We start from the raw sequence: 18,602 nt of genomic DNA on the forward strand, positions 1-18,602 counted from the left end.
TAGATTCCTCAAGTAAGTGGAGTCATACTGTCTGTGTCCTTTGTGACTGGCTTGTCTCACTTAGCATGTCTTCAAGGCCTATCCATGTTATCACATATTACAGAATTTCCTCCCTTTGTAAAGGATGAATAATATTTCATTGTATGTACATACCATGTTTTCTTTATCCACTGATGGATTAAGTTGTTTCCACATCTTGGCTATTGTGAATAGTACTGCAATGACCATGGGTGTGTTAATATCTCTTCATGTTCCTGATTTCGTTTCTTTTGGATAAATACCCAGAAATCCAATACCTGGCTCACATGTCAGTTCTATGTTTAATTTTTTGAAGAACTGCTTTCCATGGGGGCTGCACCATTTTCTGTTCCCACCAACAGTGTACAAGATTTGCGTTCTTCACATCCTTGCCCACATTTGTCTTTCGTTTGATATCGTGCTCTTTATTTATTCAGTTATTAACATGTAGCACCTCTGGTCAGGGCGTAAGCACCATAGGACAGGACTTTTGCCCGTGTTCTTTGTCCCTTACCTCCATACCTGTAACAATGCCTGCCATGGAGGCTTTCAATAATTATTGTCAAACGGAGAGCAAACAAATGGTGGGCCACACACATTAGGATGATGGCCCTTATGACAAGAGCACGGAAGCAATCCCGTTACTTTTTCCTCACTGTTCCCATTTTTTGTGTTTGTCCTATTATAGAAAATGATTGCAAAGGAAAGCTAGCCTGGTGACTCCAGCTAGGGCTCCCAGGTAGACAAGGTCTCCCATTGAAGAAACCTCAGCTTTCTAGAGTTGGTCGGGAAATAAGTCATTCAATACATGTGTTTAAAATAGAGTGCAGGCCTGGGATTCAACAGCCCTGTTACTCACCCCAGTTGTGGCCATGAATTTTTAGCTGTGTGAACTAAGGGAAGCTACGTCCCTTGTATGAGCCATGATTTCCTAACCTTAAAATTAGGGGTTGGGACTAGAAGGCGTCTCAGCTCCATCCCAGCTCCCTCCCACCCTGTGGTTTGAGCAACAAATGCCAGCCACTCATTTACAGGTGAGTTGTACCTGGAGCTTGGGTGGGTCCCCTGAGACACTTCCTCCAGCCAGGCCACTACGAGATGAAGTTAAACTTCAGGGGAGCTTGATTAGCATAACATTTAGAACACAGGGAGTTAAGCAATCCCTCTCAAAATCACACCAGCATTCTTCACAGAGCTAGAACAACCAATCCTAAAATTTGTATGGAACCAGAAAAGACCCCGAATAGCCAAGGCAATCTCGAAAAAAGAAAACCGAAGCTGGAGGCATCACAATCCCAGACTTCAAGACCGTATTACAGTCATCGAGACAGTATGGTCCTGGCACAAAAACAGATACATAGACCAGTAGAATAGACAAGAGAACCCAGAATTGGACCCACAAATGTAGACCAATTAATATTTGACAAAGTAGGAAAGAATATCCAATGGATTAAAGACAGTCTCTTCAGCAAGTGGTGCTGGGAAAACTGGACAGCGACACGCAGAAAAATGGACCTGGACCACTTTCTTACATCAGACACAAAAAGAAACTCAAAATGGACAGGAAGCCATCAAAATCCTCTAGGAGAAGGCGGGCAAAAACCTCTTTGATCTTGCCCACAGCAACTTCTTACTCAACACGTCTCCGGAGGCACGGGGAAAAAAGTAAAACAAACGTGAAAACAAAAGTGGTTTCTAACTTGCCAATGGTGGCATAAAGCTGCCGGCCGGGCCCCACGGGGCCTGGGGTGGCGGGGGAGTCTGCGCTGGGTCCACACGGTTCTCAGCTGAGGCTCCGTCCTGCCCTTGGGGCTTGGCGCTGCTCGCCCCGGCTGCCAGGAGCCTCTTGGAATGCCCTTGACACCTGACTTGTGGGGGTTTTTACTATTGGGACCTCATCGAAATAAAAAACTTCTGCACAGCGAAGGAAACAATCAGCAAAACTAAAAGGCAACCAACGGAATGCAAATGGCCTATCAGATAAAGGGTTCGTATCCAAAATCTATAAAGAACATATCAAACGCGACACCCCAAAAATGAATAATCCAGTGAAGAAATGGGCAAAAGACATGAATAGACACTTCTCCAAAGAGGACATCTAGATGGCTAACAGACACATGAAAAAATGCTCCACATCAGTCATCATCAGGGAAATACAAAACCAAACCACAATGAGATACCACCTCACACCTGTCAGAATGGCTGACATTAACAACTCAGGCAACAACAGATGTTGGCGAGGATGCGGAGAAAGGGGATTTCTTTTGCACTGCTGGTGGGAATGCAAAGTGGTGCAGCCACTCTGGAAAACAGGATGGAGGTTCCTCCAAAAAATTAAAAATAGAACCACCCTCCGACCCAGCAATTGCACTACTAGGTATTTACCTAAGGGATACAGGTGTGCTGTTTCAAAAGGGCATATGCACCTCGGTGTTTATGGCAGCGCTATCAACAAGGGCCAAAGTATGGAATGTCCATGAATGGATGAATGGATAAGGAAGATGTGATATATATATCTACAATGGAGTATTACTCGGCAATCAAAAAGAATGAAGTTTTGCCATCTGCAACTACGTGGATGGAATCTAGAGGGTATTATGCTAAGCGAAATTAGTCAGAGAAAGACAAATATCGTATGACTTCACTCCTATGAGGAATTTAAGATACAAAACAGATGAGCCTAAGATACAAAACAGAAGCAACAATAATATAAAAACAGGGAGGGTGGGGCGCCTGGGTGGCGCAGTCGGTTAAGCATCCGACATCAGCCAGGTCATGATCTCGCGGTCCGTGAGTTCGAGCCCCACGTCGGGCTCTGGGCTGATGGCTCGGAGCCTGGAGCCTCTTTCCGATTCTGTGTCTCCCTCTCTCTCTGCCCCTCCCCCGTTCATGCTCTGTCTCTCTCTGTCCCCCCCCCAAAAAAAAATAAAATAAAATAAAAATAAAAACAGGGAGGGGGACAAAACAGAAGAGACTCTTAAATATAGAGAACAAACAAGGGGCTGCTGGAGGGGGTGTGGGGGGAGGATGGGCTAAATGAGCAAAGGGCATTAAGGAATCTACTCCTGAGATTGTTGCACTATATGCTAACGAACTTGGATATAAGCTAAACAATAAAGAAATTAATGAATTTTTAAAAAATTCCAGGGGCGCCTGGGTGGCGCAGTCGGTTAAGCGTCCGACTTCAGCCAGGTCACGATCTCACAGTACGTGAGTTCGAGCCCCGCGTCGGGCTCTGGGCTGATGGCTCAGAGCCTGGAGCCTGTTTCCGATTCTGTGTCTCCCTCTCTCTCTGCCCCTCCCCCGTTCATGCTCTGTCTCTCTCTGTCCCAAAAATAAATAAACGTTAAAAAAAATTTTTTTTTAAATTCCATACTTCCCAATCTACAGATTCACTGCAATCCTTATTTTTTTCCTCTTTTTAAATTATTTTTTTTAATTTAAATGCAAGTTAATTAACCTACAGCATAGCCTTGGCTTCAGGAGTAGAACCACGTGATTCATCTCTCACATATGATACCCAGTGCTTCACTACAATCCTTATTAAAATCCCAATTGCAGTTATATAGAAAAAAAATCCTAAAATCATTATGGAACTGTATCAGGCTCTGCAAAACCAAAGAAATCTTGAGCAAAAAGAACAAAACTAGAGGCATCCTACTTCCTGATTTCAAAATGTATTACAAGCCACAGAAATTAAAATGTATTACAAAGCCACAGAAATTAAAACAGTACGGCAGTGGTATAAAGATAGATACATCGTCCAATGGAACAGAATAGACAACCCGGAAATAAATTCATGTAATATACAATCAGCTGATCTTCAAATAGGGTGCCATCAACATGCAATGGGGCAGTGAGAGACTCTTCAACAAATGGTGTTGAAAAAACTGGATGTCCACATGGAAAAGAACTAAGTTGGACCCCTGTCTGGCACTACACACCAAAATCAACTCAAAAGAGACTGAGGAGTAAAATGAAATACCTAGAACTTTAAAAAAAACTTTTTGAAGAAAATGTATGGGTAAAACTTCTTGACATTGGTGATTTCTTGGATGTAACACCAAAAGCACATGTAGCAAAACTGAACGTAGATGAGTAGGACTACATCCAATGACATTTCATGTCTTGATTCATACTATCTTTCATCTAGTTTCCCAGAGAGCTATTTGTGTGTGTGTACATTTATGAAAATGGATTATTATGCGGGTTTCCTATTTCCTTTTAATATCATGCTTGCTGATTTATTTTAATATTCTCCACGTGTTACTTACGGTACGGTAGTTGCTATAACAAATAAACCCTGAAACTTCAAAAAAAATTTTTAAAAAGAACATAGGGAGTTAAATATTGCCAAGGAGTATTTCTATTAAGCCACGATGGATTCTGCTCAAAATTATTCTCTGAGCAGACAGAGGATTTATAATGAAATCCCTGGACGCAAAACCTATGTCGTGAGCATGCCATCCTCCGGTAATGGAAATCACTGGCCCAGAAATGTTGCTTCTTTGACTATTATTTTTCTTCAACCTATTCTCTTCATCCAGTGTTTAGGTCCCAATGATTAGATGTCAGCTATCTTTAATTCATACCAATCTACCTGTAAGAGATATTGATACAAATATCAGAACTGTATTTTCCAAAGTATCAATAATCTTACAAAGGGGATGTTTTTATGGGAATATTAGGAATGGATGTTTGATATTGGGACCATCATGAAATCTTGCATTGGTAAAAGGTCCTTTCAATGTGCAAGATACACCAATGGATTTTATTTTTTAATGTTTTTATTTATTTTTGAGACAGAGAGATACAGGACATGAGCGGGGGAGGGGCAGAGAGAAAGAGAGACACACAGAATCCGAAGTGGGCTCCAGGCTCTGAGAGGTCAGCACAGAGTCCAACATGGAGCTCGATCTCACAAACCGCAAGATCATGACCTGAGCCTAAGTCAGACACTCAAGTGACTGAGCCACCCAGGCGCCCAAAATAGACCATTGGATTTTAAAGTAACAGGGTATAGTGCCTTGGTATGGTTTCAGACTCCAACGGATACCTAAGAAACTGCCATGTGTTCAGTTTCAGTGTAATATCAAAGAAGCATAACCACACTTAATAGGCTATTCAAAGTCTCCTCTGTTTTCTAATGACGTATCCGGGTGAGGCTAGATTGTTTTCTGCATACTTCAATCAAAATAACAGATTGTAGCAGATTGAATGCAGAAGTAATCCATCCGTGTTCCGTCGGGGTCGACATTGGAGATTTACAAACATGTAAAACAACACTAGTCTTCTCACCAAACTTTGTTTTATAAAATCTGCTTTTCACAGAACGTTATCATATTAACATGTATTGGGTTTGTTATATGAATTGATCAGTTTTCTAAAATATTTAGTTTTAATTTCTAATAAATATCCAAGGATATGATCCACATAAAGAATTTTTTAGACTCTGTGCATGGGTCTGGATACCACAAAGTTTGAGGACAGCTGCCTTGAGGGACCAGGATCCCATGGAAAGCTCCACTTACATAGTTTACAGTTGCCATTGCCGTGTCTCATTTTCAACCATGAAAGGACAATTTAATATCCCCAGATATTTGGGAAGAGCCTCTAACGTGAATGACAGAAGCCAAAATGATCAAACGACGTAAAGAGAGCTCAGCAGAAAGCAAAGAGCAGGAAAGAAAGGCCCAAAATAATTAATAATAATAATAATAGTAATATCATCATCCTTGGAGAGGAAAAATTTTGCACTCACAAGAACAGAAACATACGAACCACCTAAACAGCCTATTTAAAAAAATACCTTGAAATTAAGAATCAAATAGAAGAAATGAAAGTGTTCAAAAGAGGGGACAGAAAATGAAATTGAAGTCTCCCAGAAAATGAACAATAAACAAGATGATGGAAGATAGAAGAAAAATAAGAAAGATTAGAGTATCACACCAAGAGATCTAAAATGTGAATAATGGGAGGCACCTGGGTGGCTCAGTCAGTTAAGCGTCCGACTTCAGCTCAGGTCACGATCTCGCGGTCCGTGAGTTTGAGCCCCACGTCGGGCTCTGTGCTGACAGCTCAGAGCCTGGAGCTGCTTCGGATAATTTGTCTCCCTCTCTCTCTGCCCTTCTACCGTTTGAGCATGCAGGCTCTCTCTCTCTCTCTCTCTCTCTCAAAAATAAATAAACATAAAAAAATTCAATGTGAATAGTAGGAGCTTCAAAGAGAGAAGTGAAAATGGAGGAGAGGAAATACCAAAGACCTAATTTAGGAACAAAAGTTCCTTAGCTTTTTGGTCCCAGGATCTGTACCTGCTTCAGAATTACTAAGGACCCAAAAAGCTTTTTTTGTTTATGGCTTATGATGTTTTCTTTACCATGGCAGAAATTAAAACTGAAAAGTTGTTAAAATTTCAATTCAATAATAACCACCCATTTTTAGAAAAATAATTTTACTGTTCTTTTTCACTAACGTGTGTGTGTGTTGGAATCGTTTTCCATTTTCACAAGTTTATTGTCTGACTTACTAGAAAACAGCTGCATTCTTAGTCTGCTTCTAATTTCCATCTGAAAAAGTCCACTGTAGCCTCATGAAAGAATGAATGTAAAAAAAAAATCCAAAATTGTCCAAGAATTGTTATAGAAATAGTGACCTTATCGACCCTCTGAAGAGGTCTCAGGACCTCAGGACCTGGGGGTCACTTTGAGAAGCAATTGCTCAAGAACATTTCCCGAATAGTCAAGCTGGCTTCGTGCATGAAGAGACTCACCCCAAAGTGGGCCATCACCGAATTTCTTAAGTATGTTAACAAGGCGAAAACTCTTAAGAGCTTCCAGAATAGAAAATCAGGTCACATGAAACCTGGAGCATGGATCAGAATGTTATTGGACTTCTCAGCAGCATTGGAATTCAGAGAGCAACAGATAGTTTCCCAAATACTCAGAGAAGATCGTTTCCAACCAAGAATTCTGTATCCACTGACATGATCAGCAAAGTGTGAAAGGAGAACATTCTAAAACAGGAAGAGTTTCAGAAAATTTGCTGCCTACTGCCCTTACTCAGACAGCGACTGGATGTCATAATCTCGAAAAGAAGGATACATCTGAAATGGTATCTAAGAAGCGGGGCATGTAACACAGGAACCAGGTGATCTGCATCGTCGGGATGGGGTTGAAGAGACAACCCCGCAGGCCTGGGAGAGCAGCCCGTCTAGGTGAGAGCAGAGTGGAAGGACCAAGGGCTCCAGCAGGGAGGTCACCAGGAAAGAAGACGACCGACCAGTAGATGATCTGATGTTTGAACGCAGCGAGGCAAAGAATTAGGCTTCCGGCAAAGTTTGAGGACAACTGGTGTATATTTGAAACAAAAAAAGGACGACTTTAACTCCAGGGGAAACCTGGTGTTACACGAAAGGAAATATAATTATGGTATACTCCAGGGCTCAGCTAAGAATAATATTGACACGGTCATCAAAATGTAAGTAAGCTCTGACTTTAATCAAATTTCATGAGAGAGATTGTTGGCAAGATGAAGGGATGAAGGGAAGTTTGGGCAAATTAAGAAGGAAATAATAGCTCAAAAAATACTGAAAATGCGTTACCGGCATGTTTAGAGCTGTGGATACATACAGCAGAAACAGAAGAAGTGGAGAATGCTTCTGGAGGATGGCGGTCCAGCATGGGAGATGGAAAACAGGAAACTGCTTGTTTTTATTGTAATTCCTGTAGAACTATTTACATTTTTATTAAATATATATCTCTAATTAAAATAAACATGTAAAATATATATTAATACAACTTCTACAACGTGTAATTTGGAAATGTGTTAACATATAACCCCGCGATAGCCTTTGACCCAGGAATTCCATTGATAGACTTTATCCAACAGTAGGAGATTAGTTCCATTACTTATGGTATAGCCACACAATGAAATATTATGCAGTTACTTAAAATAATTATATTCCCATTAAAAAATAAGATTTTTCATCTGAGGAAAAATATTTCCTCCCAGTGTAGCTTTCTTTTAGAGCACTATTTCCATTTATTATTTTATTTTATTTTATTTATTTTATTTATTTTATTTTATTTTATTTTATTTTATTTTATTTTATTTTATTTTATTTTATTTTATCTTATTTTATTTTATGTTATCTTATTTTAATTTATTTTATCTTATCTTATTTTATTTTAAATTAGTTCGACTCCCGATGTGGGGCTTGAATTCATGACCCCAAGATCGAGAGTCACACACTGTACCAACTGAGCCAGCCAGGTGCCCCTCTCTGTTTATAATTTTAACTTTGTTAGTGTGTGTGACCTTTGATGGAATGTCTGACTCTCCCAATAGATTCCGAGCTCCAAGCACTTACAGACCATATGTCATTTGGCTCACTGATGTGTTTGTTCTTAGTGCCTTGCCTAGCATTCGGCACCTAGACAGCTATGTGATGAATGAGTAAGTGTGTGTAAACATGTGTACAGACAATGCCAACCGTGTAGAAGACTTCAGTGTCAGGTGGACTTATCTCTAGGTGGGAGAGTTACGGGTTGGACCTGTGTTTAAATCCCTGCTGCACCATGACCTTGGGCAAGTCCCTAATGGAAGCTTTGGATAAAATGACAATGGGTCATCAGTTATCCAGTTAAATGTGATTCCTCATAGCAGTTGCTAGCTCTGGGCTGCCCGCTCTCCCACCTTGAGAGTGCACTTTGGCTTTGACCACTAGTAAAAGCTTTCTTAAAAAAAAAAAAAGATTCCTTGTAAATGCCCTATAAATGTACAGACTTCTAAGTTATATAAAATGTCCTCGATAATCAAACTATAATACTTTCTGGCTTTTTTTTTTTTTTTTTTTTTTAGTGAACTTCTACAAGATTTGGAAAACTGTGAAAACGATCCTGTGGCCATAGCAGAATGTTTTGTGTCCAAGGTAAGCAAGGTTCATTTCTCTTGGCCAACCAAGACCGGCACAGATTGCAAATTGTTTTCATTTTAAAGTTAAAATGACTGGTTTGTTCCATACTGGATGAAGTTAGCCACTAATCTCTCTTCGCTCTGTTTTTTGTTGTTTTTTTTCCACTAGCAAGGAAAAAAAAAATACTGTTACCGTCCCTAGCAAGTTAGGAAGTACTAACTTAGTAGTTGTCCTTGAACTTACATAGTAACTGAATGATGTTTACTCATCTTTCCTGGGGAAAAAAAAAAATTAATCTTGGTGGGGGAGGAAAAACGCAGAATAGGATAACATTTGAAAAATAATACATATGAAATACCACAAGACCAGTTACAAAAATCTGTTGGAATCTAGGTATTCTGTATGTAATGTATGTGGTGCTAGCTGAGGCTATATAATTATCACTGGGGAATAAAGAGATGGCAGAATTAATCTCTTCTATCTTAAATATGCACTCTCATTTTCCTACATTTTTCTTAAGCTGCATTGATGGCTGAGAAAAATATAAGAAAAGGCTCTGACCGTCAAAGCTTAAATGGTCAGCTCTGTCCCAGGATTCTGAAACATACAAGACAATCCTTCACACTCTTTTCTCACTTGCTACCTACCTGCTATCTATAGAATCCTATCTTAAGTTTGTCTTAAACATTCAGTAGCTTTCATCTGGAAAAGGTCTAGTGGAAATGATTTTCAGCAAACCTTCATGTGACTTCTGCAGTTGTGGTTTCAAGTGTGCAAAGGTTTAGGCAAGGTTCGTGATGGTACTTTGGGATCAACCAAGAATTAGCACCTCATTTAACACTCCAGAGTGCACTGTGAACTTTGAGATGTCTGACCCTGGCTCAGGACGTGTTTCACAGGGGCATTTCTTACGGCCACAGATCCATCCAGTGGTACTGAATCCAATCACAACACCCTGGGTTTTCTTGAAGCATGATTCCTTAAAGGCAGTTGATGGGCTTGCGTATAAAATACTCCCGATGGTGGGCGGCTGTGTGGATGTCAGCGTGTTAACATGTACAATGTGCACGCATGCTTACACAATTCTTCTCACACGTTGCCTGTGTCATAATTGATTCTCCAGAAGGGTAGGGATTTAAAAAAGAGCAGGCAAGTGGAAGAGGGAGAAAGGGGGTAAAAAGACGTGCTGAGTATATATGAGAGTAGATATGTGAGAATAGCCACAGCGCATAAACAACATGGAAACCATCGGAAACGCTGGGGCTTTTACCGGTAACTGTAATCACAAGTTGATTAAAGACGGTCCAGCATATGCTTAGCTCCGGCTTAATTGTTCACATAAAAGTTTGTTTATGCGCCACGTTGCCAACTCCCAGATCTTATTTTTCATTGTAATATTGCCAAGTTTAATTAGAAGACTAACTTGGGCACTCCACACTTTCACACGTAAGCAGTGAGCGTTCGGTTCTGGCACAGCCTGCTTTTCACTCAGCACCCTGAAATTTAGAAGATGTTACGATTTCTGCAACACAACCAGCTGCTCCACTCTGGGGAGGAATGGAAAATTGCTTTAATTGAGAGGCCATTAATGAAAGAGGTGAAGCTGGCAATTGACTTCTGCTTTTATCTGAATCACTGGGGCTTACGCAGAGACTCATCTTTGACCTTGCTTTTGTGGTATGTGGAGATTACAGAAATCCTTCCTGACAAAAGGGGAATACGGTACTTCTTACCTGCTGCTTAGAAAAGAAGGACAAGGGACTGCAGGGGCCATTCCTTGGGGGGACCAAAGGAAGAGCTCCCCGGTGGGCAGGCCAAGCCGTCTCCCAGCTGAGCATCTGTCTGTTGTTAGGACTCCGGAAACACCTGGAGCAGTTTTCCTTGGTTTCCTGCCTTCACCTCACCCTCATTTCTGTCCCTTATCTCGACTGTCAGCTGGGCTGACCCCAGACAGCAGTTGAGAGGGAGACAAAGTTTATCTTCAGAGACCCCGTGTCCCCTGAGCCCCTCCTCCCGCCTCCCTTGGTGCCCTTCTCCCTTCAGTGCCCAGGCACGCACACCCCCTATCCGCTTACTGAAATTATCCTCAGGAAAGTACTGACATTGGATATTCCTACCATTGGAATGAATTCAAGTTCATGTTACCTCACCCATATGCTACTTACATATTAAGCCTTTCTCACAGTGTCCAGTGAAAACTCCTCGGGAATCAATGTGTGTGTGTGTGTGTGTGTGTGTGTGTGTGTGTGTGTGAGAGAGAGAGAGAGAGAGAGAGAGAGAGAGAGCACTCAGACATGAAAGAGATGGACCCCATGACCAAAGAAACCCTAAAATCGTACAGATTTCTTTAATCTGGTTATTCATTCAGTAAACAGTTGAGTACCCCATATGCTCAATTGGCCATCCCTGACTGTCGCTTTTATTTTGGTTCTTTCATAATTAAATGTCCCATTTTTACATCTCTAATTACAGTTTGACAGAGTTTAATCAGAAGGAAATACCTATTTTTGTATGCTTTCTTTATCATTGTCTTTTTCCCTAAATAGTTCTAAAAAGGAATTGGGGTAGCATTCATTGAGTAAAAGGCATTTAAGGATTAACTAACTCAGGGCTATTGATTTTTGTATAAAACCATTGTTGGAATTGTCCACAGAGCTCATAAATCGAAGGTCAAATATACATTTGATTCTATGTTAAGACCATGTAGTTGCTTTAAATCAAAACTGCCTAATTTAAGATTGGAATAGAGCCATGATGTCACAAAATGCACAGCGATTCAGTCGTGCAACAGTCCGGAGGCTTTATTAGGGGGAAGGTGTATGCAGGTCAAGTATATGATGTAATTCAGATATATTTTCATTGCAGCCGTTGTTTTTAAGTTTGTCATTGCAAATGATCCTAAAGGTTCCAAAATTTAGGAGAGTCAACCTGATAATTGTTCAATCCCATGTTGACTACAGCAGCAGGCAGGCAGAAAAGAAGCAAGAAACTGGGAGCGTGTGAGCGCACCCAGAGAAAGGCTCTATCTGCCATTAATTTACTGGGTGACCTCAGGCAGATCACTTTGCTCATCTCGTCTGTGGAGGCTGGACGCTCCAGTGCCTTCAGGGGCTTAACCAGGTGAATGTAGCGCATGCGTGGGCCCAGGTGGGGGCTAGAGCAGCCTCGGTACCTGTGTTGTGAGGGCGTGAGTGTCCTATGAAACTGGGCGCCAGGGCCCGTGCATCTAACACTGTTTCAGGAGAAGCCAGAACTCAAGACATTTTTCTCTTCCAACTTTTGGAAGCTGGCAACTAATTTAGGTGTTTAAAAAAGTAGTATGTTTGAAAATGTGGCAGCATACGAAGTTAGTGAGGCTAACTATGATTGTGGCGGAACTGAGTAGCACAGGCCCCGTGGAGGAGAATTGGGGTATATCTAGCAAAATTACATTTGAACTCATCCTGTAATCCAGCAGTCCTCTTTCCAGAAATCTATTCCCAAGATACAGCAACAAAAATGCAGTTAAGTGTGGTGCTAGTCTTACAGTAATAATCGTCACAATGTATAGATATATATCATATATAGAAATATTTTATTAATATATATTATATATATATTCTATAAATAATATATAGAAATACATAGAAATATACAATATAGAGAAACAGCTGAAATGTCCATAAAGAGGAAGCTCTTTGAATGAACCGTGGCATATCCACATCATGGAATACTATGAAGCAGTAGAAACAACTCAAGAGTATCTCTGTGTGCTACCGGGATGGGTGGGGAGAGAAGTAGATAAAAGTGCGCAACACTGTGGTTCTCAAAGCGTGCTCCCTAGACCAGCAGCACCAGCATCACCAGCATCACTTGGGAACTTGTTAGGATGCAGATTCTCAGACCCATAGCCAACTCACGGAATCAGAAACTCTGGGAATGCAACCCAGTAATCTCTGTTTAACAAGCTCTCCAGGTAGTTGTGACATATACTCAGGTTTGAGAATCACTGACAAATAATTTGCTTTTATTTATCTAGAAATGTGGAAGGACATGCCTATATTTAAATGGGAATTTTTAAAAAAAAAGGATAAACTAAATATAGCACCGTATGTTAACTACACTGGTATTAACTTTTTTTAAAAAAAAAGAATCAACTGTGAAATGAAAAACTGGTCGCCGATAGGGATGGAGAGAGAGACTAGTATGGAAAGGAACCGAAGCTAGACTTCTTTGAATACGCGTTTTCTTACGGAGTTGACCTTGAACCCATGTAAATATTTTACGTAGTTATAAGGCAAAATGAAAGTTAAAAAAGCAGTCTCCAAAAATGAAAACACAATGAAATGATGTGCCTCTGGATAGAGCCAGTTTGTGGCATGATCACACGAAGGAAGTTCCAGTTGATTTTAAAATCGACTGTGGAGAAAATACAGCAAATACCTTTCTAACTGTTTTCGATAACGGTATCAAACGTGCTGGTGTTGGTATTGTTCTGCTGAAATTGAGTGTATTGTGGGATACAACAAGGTGTTTATGTCAGTATCATTGACCTAGAATTGGCAAAAGGCAGAAAATACAGACGAAGAATGATGCTAATTAAAAATGCTCCAATCCTGAATCCGAATTGCCAGGTTGAACCAAGGATGTATTTTATCTTTAAAAAACACCATATTCCTAGCTCTGTCCACCGAAAAGGCCTGGAAATAACGATGAATACAGTAGCAAGACCATCTCTGATGCCCAGACTGTGGTCTCCAAATACTAATTCCTACCAAAAGGAATCCGGGCTCCATGAAGGATGAGTCTGGGGCAGGAAATGTGCAGGATGATCCGGAACGTCTTATCATTCCAGAAAACAAGGTAGCTGTTGGAGGCTGTAGGTCAGGTCACGAATGCGAAAGGAGAGGCTCCTGCTGGCCAAAGATGGGACATTTCAGCATCAGTAAGGATAATTAATTAAAAATAGCTGAAACACGGGGCACCTGGGTGGCTCAGTCGGTTAGGCATCCGACTTCGGCTCGGGTCATGATCTCACGGTCTGTGAGTTCGAGCCCCGCGTCAGGCTCTGTGCTGACAGCTCAGAGCCTGGAGCCTGTTTCAGATTCTGTGTCTCCCTCTCTCTGATCCTCCCCTGTTCATGCTCTGTCTCTCCCTGTCTCAAAAATAAATAAAACGTTAAAAAAAAATTTAAAAATAAATAAATAAATAAAAACAGCTGAAACTCATTAGATATGTTTCTATTCATGAATTCACAGTGATCAAAAAACTCAAAGTGGTGGCCTTTCCAGGATGCTAGAGAGCCAATGCCTCATCCTGAAAAATAGGGAAAATTATCAAGCATCCATCCTGCCTTTTCCATACAAACTACAAACTGCGGGGTAACCGTTAACATAAGGAAGTTCCTTTTTTGGAAGGACTCTGGCTAACAAATGAAGGAATCATAGAACCAGAAATACCACCATTTGGCAGCTCCTAACGAATTAATAAATCAGACAATAATCACCATCGGTGGTTAACATCACAAAGAGAAAGACAGTCGGACACCCTGTGACTCCTGATGGAAGTAAAATACAAAATTGGACGTATTCATGCCAAACCATGGAACATAAGCCTGTTCAGGCTTCCCCTAAACCACATGAGTGCAGGGGGCAGGGAGACACATGACAGAAAACCGTAGGGACATAACCAGCAAGACAGGCCATGAGAAACTCTCTAGGACACACAGTCTGGTTTCTTCAGCTAAATTGCAAGGGCGGGGGCGGGGTGGGGGGAGATAAAAGGGGAGCTTATAGATTAAAAGATCTTAAGAGGTATCAACCAGTTGCCTTGAGTAGTTACTTGGGTTCCAAATCAGATAGGCCAACTATTTTTAAAAAGAAAATTAAGAAGATAGGAGATTTGAATAGTGACGGCTGAACATTCATGATAGTTTGGAATTACTTACATGTGATTATGGCACTGTGGTGATGCTTCTTTTTAAAAGTCTTTACAGGGGCGCCTGGGTGGCGCAGTCGGTTAAGCGTCCGACTTCAGCCAGGTCACGATCTCGCGGTCCGGGAGTTCGAGCCCCGCGTCGGGCTCTGGGCTGACGGCTCGGAGCCTGGAGCCTGTTTCCGATTCTGGGTCTCCCTCTCTCTCTGCCCCTCCCCCGTTCATGCTCTGTCTCTCTCTGTCCCAAAAAATAAAAAAAATAAAAAATAAATAAAAAATAAAATAAAAGTCTTTACATTAGAGATGTATACTGAAATATTTATAAGTGGAATGATCCTATGTCTAGAATTTGCTTCAGAGTGGTAGGGAAGTAGGTGGGTATAAACCATGAGTTAATATCCAGGTCAGGTGATGGATGCTTGGAGATTCCTTACACTATCCTCTCCACTTATTTATAAATATGTTTGAGACTTTCTCTAATAAAAAATTTTACATCTAATCCTCATCAAGCGAGCAGAAAGGATTCTAAGTAGACATTTCTTTTAAATAGGAAAAACAATTAATTAATGTATTAAAATGACCCCCCCCCCAAAACAAAGAAAAGAAAAAGTCACTGTCTTCCAGTCACGTATAAATCCGGCCTTGGGGCGCCTGGGTGGCTCAGTCGGTTGAGCGTCCGACTTCGGCTCGGGTCATGATCTCACGGCTGGTGGGTTCGAGCCCCGCGTCGGGCTCTGGGCTGATGGCTCAGAGCCTGGAGCCTGCTTTGGTCTCCCTCTCCCTCTGCCCCTCCCCCGCCCATGCTCTGTCTCTCTCTCTCTCTCAAAAATAAATAATAAACGTTAAAAAAAAATCTCAAATTGGGGCGCCTGGGTGGCTCAGTCAGTTAAGCGTCTGGCTTCAGCTCAGGTCATGATCTCACGGTCCGTGAGTTCGAGCCCCGTGTCGGTCTCTGTGCTGACGGCTCGGAGCCCGGAGCCTGCTTCGGATTCTGTGTCTCCCTCTCTCTCTGCCCCTCCCCTGCTCATGCTCTGTCTCTCTGTGTCTCAAAAATGAATACATTAAAAAAATTTTCTTAATCTACCCTAAAGTAGTTTCAAAGTAAAAAAGGCAGAATATGAAATACCACCCAAATAATGCAATGTCTCTTTTAAATAATATAATTCCGTTTCAGAGTTTACAAGAACTGATTATTCATTGGCCTTGAATTACTTACTCAGACTGAAAGTTTTACAGTCTAAAGTTTAAAAACCCAGGGCGCCTGGGTGGCGCAGTCGGTTAAGCGTCCGACTTCAGCCAGGTCACGATCTCGCGGTCCGTGAGTTCGAGCCCCGCGTCAGGCTCTGGGCTGATGGCTCGGAGCCTGGAGCCTGTTTCCGATTCTGGGTCTCCCTCTCTCTCTGCCCCTCCCCCGTTCATGCTCTGTCTCTCTCTGTCCCAAAAATAAATAAAAAAACGTTGAAAAAAAAATTTTAAGTTTAAAAATCCAGGTTTTTGCTCTCTCACCTGCCCATCTGCATCCCTCTTTCCCTTGGCAATGTAGGGAAAAATTGTGAAAGACTTTGAAACCAACCACAAAGATTGCTGGGTGCCTCCACTAGGAAAGAATTTTCCAATTCACCCTTCTAATTTATACGACTCAGTAGACTTTCTGCATCTCTCATTGTCTTCGAACTGTCTTCTAACTCTAAAGTTTTGATGACTGATAGCAATGTCCGTGATTGTTGACCACAGGCATGCAAATGAAAACTGTCCCATAGAGGGACATTGGATTTCTTTACCCTATAGAAGAAAGCAGTTTGGTATCCGTTTGTAAATTCCTATCCACATTCCCCGTTGACCTACGCGCGAAGCTTGTGTTTATCCTTAAATCCAGTTACAATCGCTTACTGCTGTCCTCGCCGAGCAGTAGGTTAAATAAAATCTTTGATACTGTTTATTCTATATTTGCATGGAAGTCATGGTTTTACCTTTTAAACAAAATACTGTACGAGCGAGAAGGATTGACTTAATATTTCTCAATATTTGGTAATATGACTAGACATTTGAAAGCCCAAGAAAGAAACTAGGGCACCGGGAATGTGGTGTCAGGAAAAGGCAAGGACCCCACATTGGTGAGTCAGACTTTTATGGCATTTGAGGCATCGCTACCATGCTGGTGCGAACAGAAAAGTAGGCTTGAACCCTGCGCTCAGGTAATTTCCGGTTCAGTAGCAAAGAGGGGGGTTTTGGTAGCTGCACAGGCGTGATGTGAATACAACATGGCCCCTACTTTGTAGGAACTCACAGTCTGGAGTGGGAGACACAGATTCGGAGGAAATGACACTACCACTTGGTAAATGCTACGAGAGATTTGGGTGTCACAGAACCCCAGCATAGGAGCAGTTAGCTTGGCTCGCGCTCCGGAAAGGCTCCTTGGAGGAAAAAAGCCTGAGTTCAATGTCAAAGGATGCATGGTGGCTGCGAGGTGGGACAGTGGGCAGGGACAACTGTATACACAAGGGCTTGAGAGCACAGTTTTCTTGTGCCCTGCACGTATCTCCCCGTGTTCTTACCACCATAATTAGATGATATATTCTATTTCTCTTTCACATTGCACGTCTACTGGGAGGACTAGGAGTGCCTGAGGCAGAAACCTCATTTTCCTCCTCTTCCTTTTTGCCTTCAGATTCACCTAACACAGCAGGTGCTCAGTAAGTGTCTCTTGAACCCAGATGAGTTTGAGTTGATTCTAGGTATGAAACAAGGTAGATAAAAAAGACATCGGGGCGCCTGGGTGGTGCAGTCGGTTCAGCGTCCGACTTCAGCCAGGTCACGATCTCGCAGTCCGGGAGTTCGAGCCCCGCGTCAGGCTCTGGGCTGATGGCTCGGAGCCTGGAGCCTGTTTCCGATTCTGGGTCTCCCTCTCTCTCTGCCCCTCCCCCGTTCATGCTCTGTCTCTCTCTGTCCCAAAAATAAATAAACGTTGGGAAAAAAAAAAAGACATAGATTTAAAAAAAAAAAAAAAAGACATCGGATTGCCACAGGGGCTCAGACAGGCCCGTGTGACGACAGAGCCAGATTTACAAGTATGAATGATGTTTCTTTTTATCGTTTTTAAATGAATGGTGATGCCTGTGCTTTTCTTTCTTTCTTTCTTTCTTTTTTGCCTCTAAAAGTCTCTTTTGTTTCCTTGCAGAGTGAAGAGTTCCACATTTACACGCAGTACTGCACTAACTATCCAAGGTACACGCTGGGAATATACCACAGTACATTCCTGCACTCGCATACCGTTTCAGGTCGAGGGGTCCGACATATGCTGGTGTTAGGCGTCCTGAACCTGGCCATGCACTGGGTGCCCTGGGGAGTCTCCACAGCGTGCTGACAATGGATTACGGGCTACCCAGATATCCATCCATTCGGCTCTGGGACTCCCAGCAGAGCCAGTGGGAGGGAAAGTGTGAAAGACCGTGAAGGAGACCAAAAAGGTTGCGAGGTGTCCTTCCGTGGAAACCTAAGTAAACCTGTTGTGTTTGGCTGTGATTCTTGTCCGTTGACCCTCCTGTACGTGTGCCGTGTTTTGAAAAATTTGGGATGTGCCGAGAATGAGTTTATATAATCTAGCTGGGGATAGAATATGTTATATCTTTGCTATATAATTTCTTTTTTTTTGTTGTTTTTTAATTTTTTTTTCAACGTTTATTTATTTTTGGGACAGAGAGAGACAGAGCATGAACGGGGGAGGGGCAGAGAGAGAGGGAGACACAGAATCGGAAAC

The 18,602-nt window shown here is 41.9% G+C and overlaps 1 protein-coding gene across 9 annotated transcripts in view; it reads left to right on the top strand.

Moving 5' to 3' along the window:
• PLEKHG1 (pleckstrin homology and RhoGEF domain containing G1) overlaps positions 1 to 18,602 on the top strand; it is a 235,911-nt gene that overhangs the window by 176,591 nt on the left and 40,718 nt on the right. For all 9 annotated transcript variants that reach the window (XM_023254503.2, XM_023254504.2, XM_045058204.1 and 6 more), the window contains 2 exons: positions 8,878 to 8,947; positions 18,024 to 18,070. In XM_023254503.2, the coding sequence (XP_023110271.2) occupies positions 8,878 to 8,947; positions 18,024 to 18,070 (117 nt within the window). The remainder of the gene's footprint in view (positions 1 to 8,877; positions 8,948 to 18,023; positions 18,071 to 18,602) is intronic.

The sequence above is a fragment of the Felis catus genome, chromosome B2 (genome assembly GCF_018350175.1).
Source record: "Felis catus isolate Fca126 chromosome B2, F.catus_Fca126_mat1.0, whole genome shotgun sequence".
NCBI lineage: Eukaryota > Metazoa > Chordata > Mammalia > Carnivora > Felidae > Felis > Felis catus.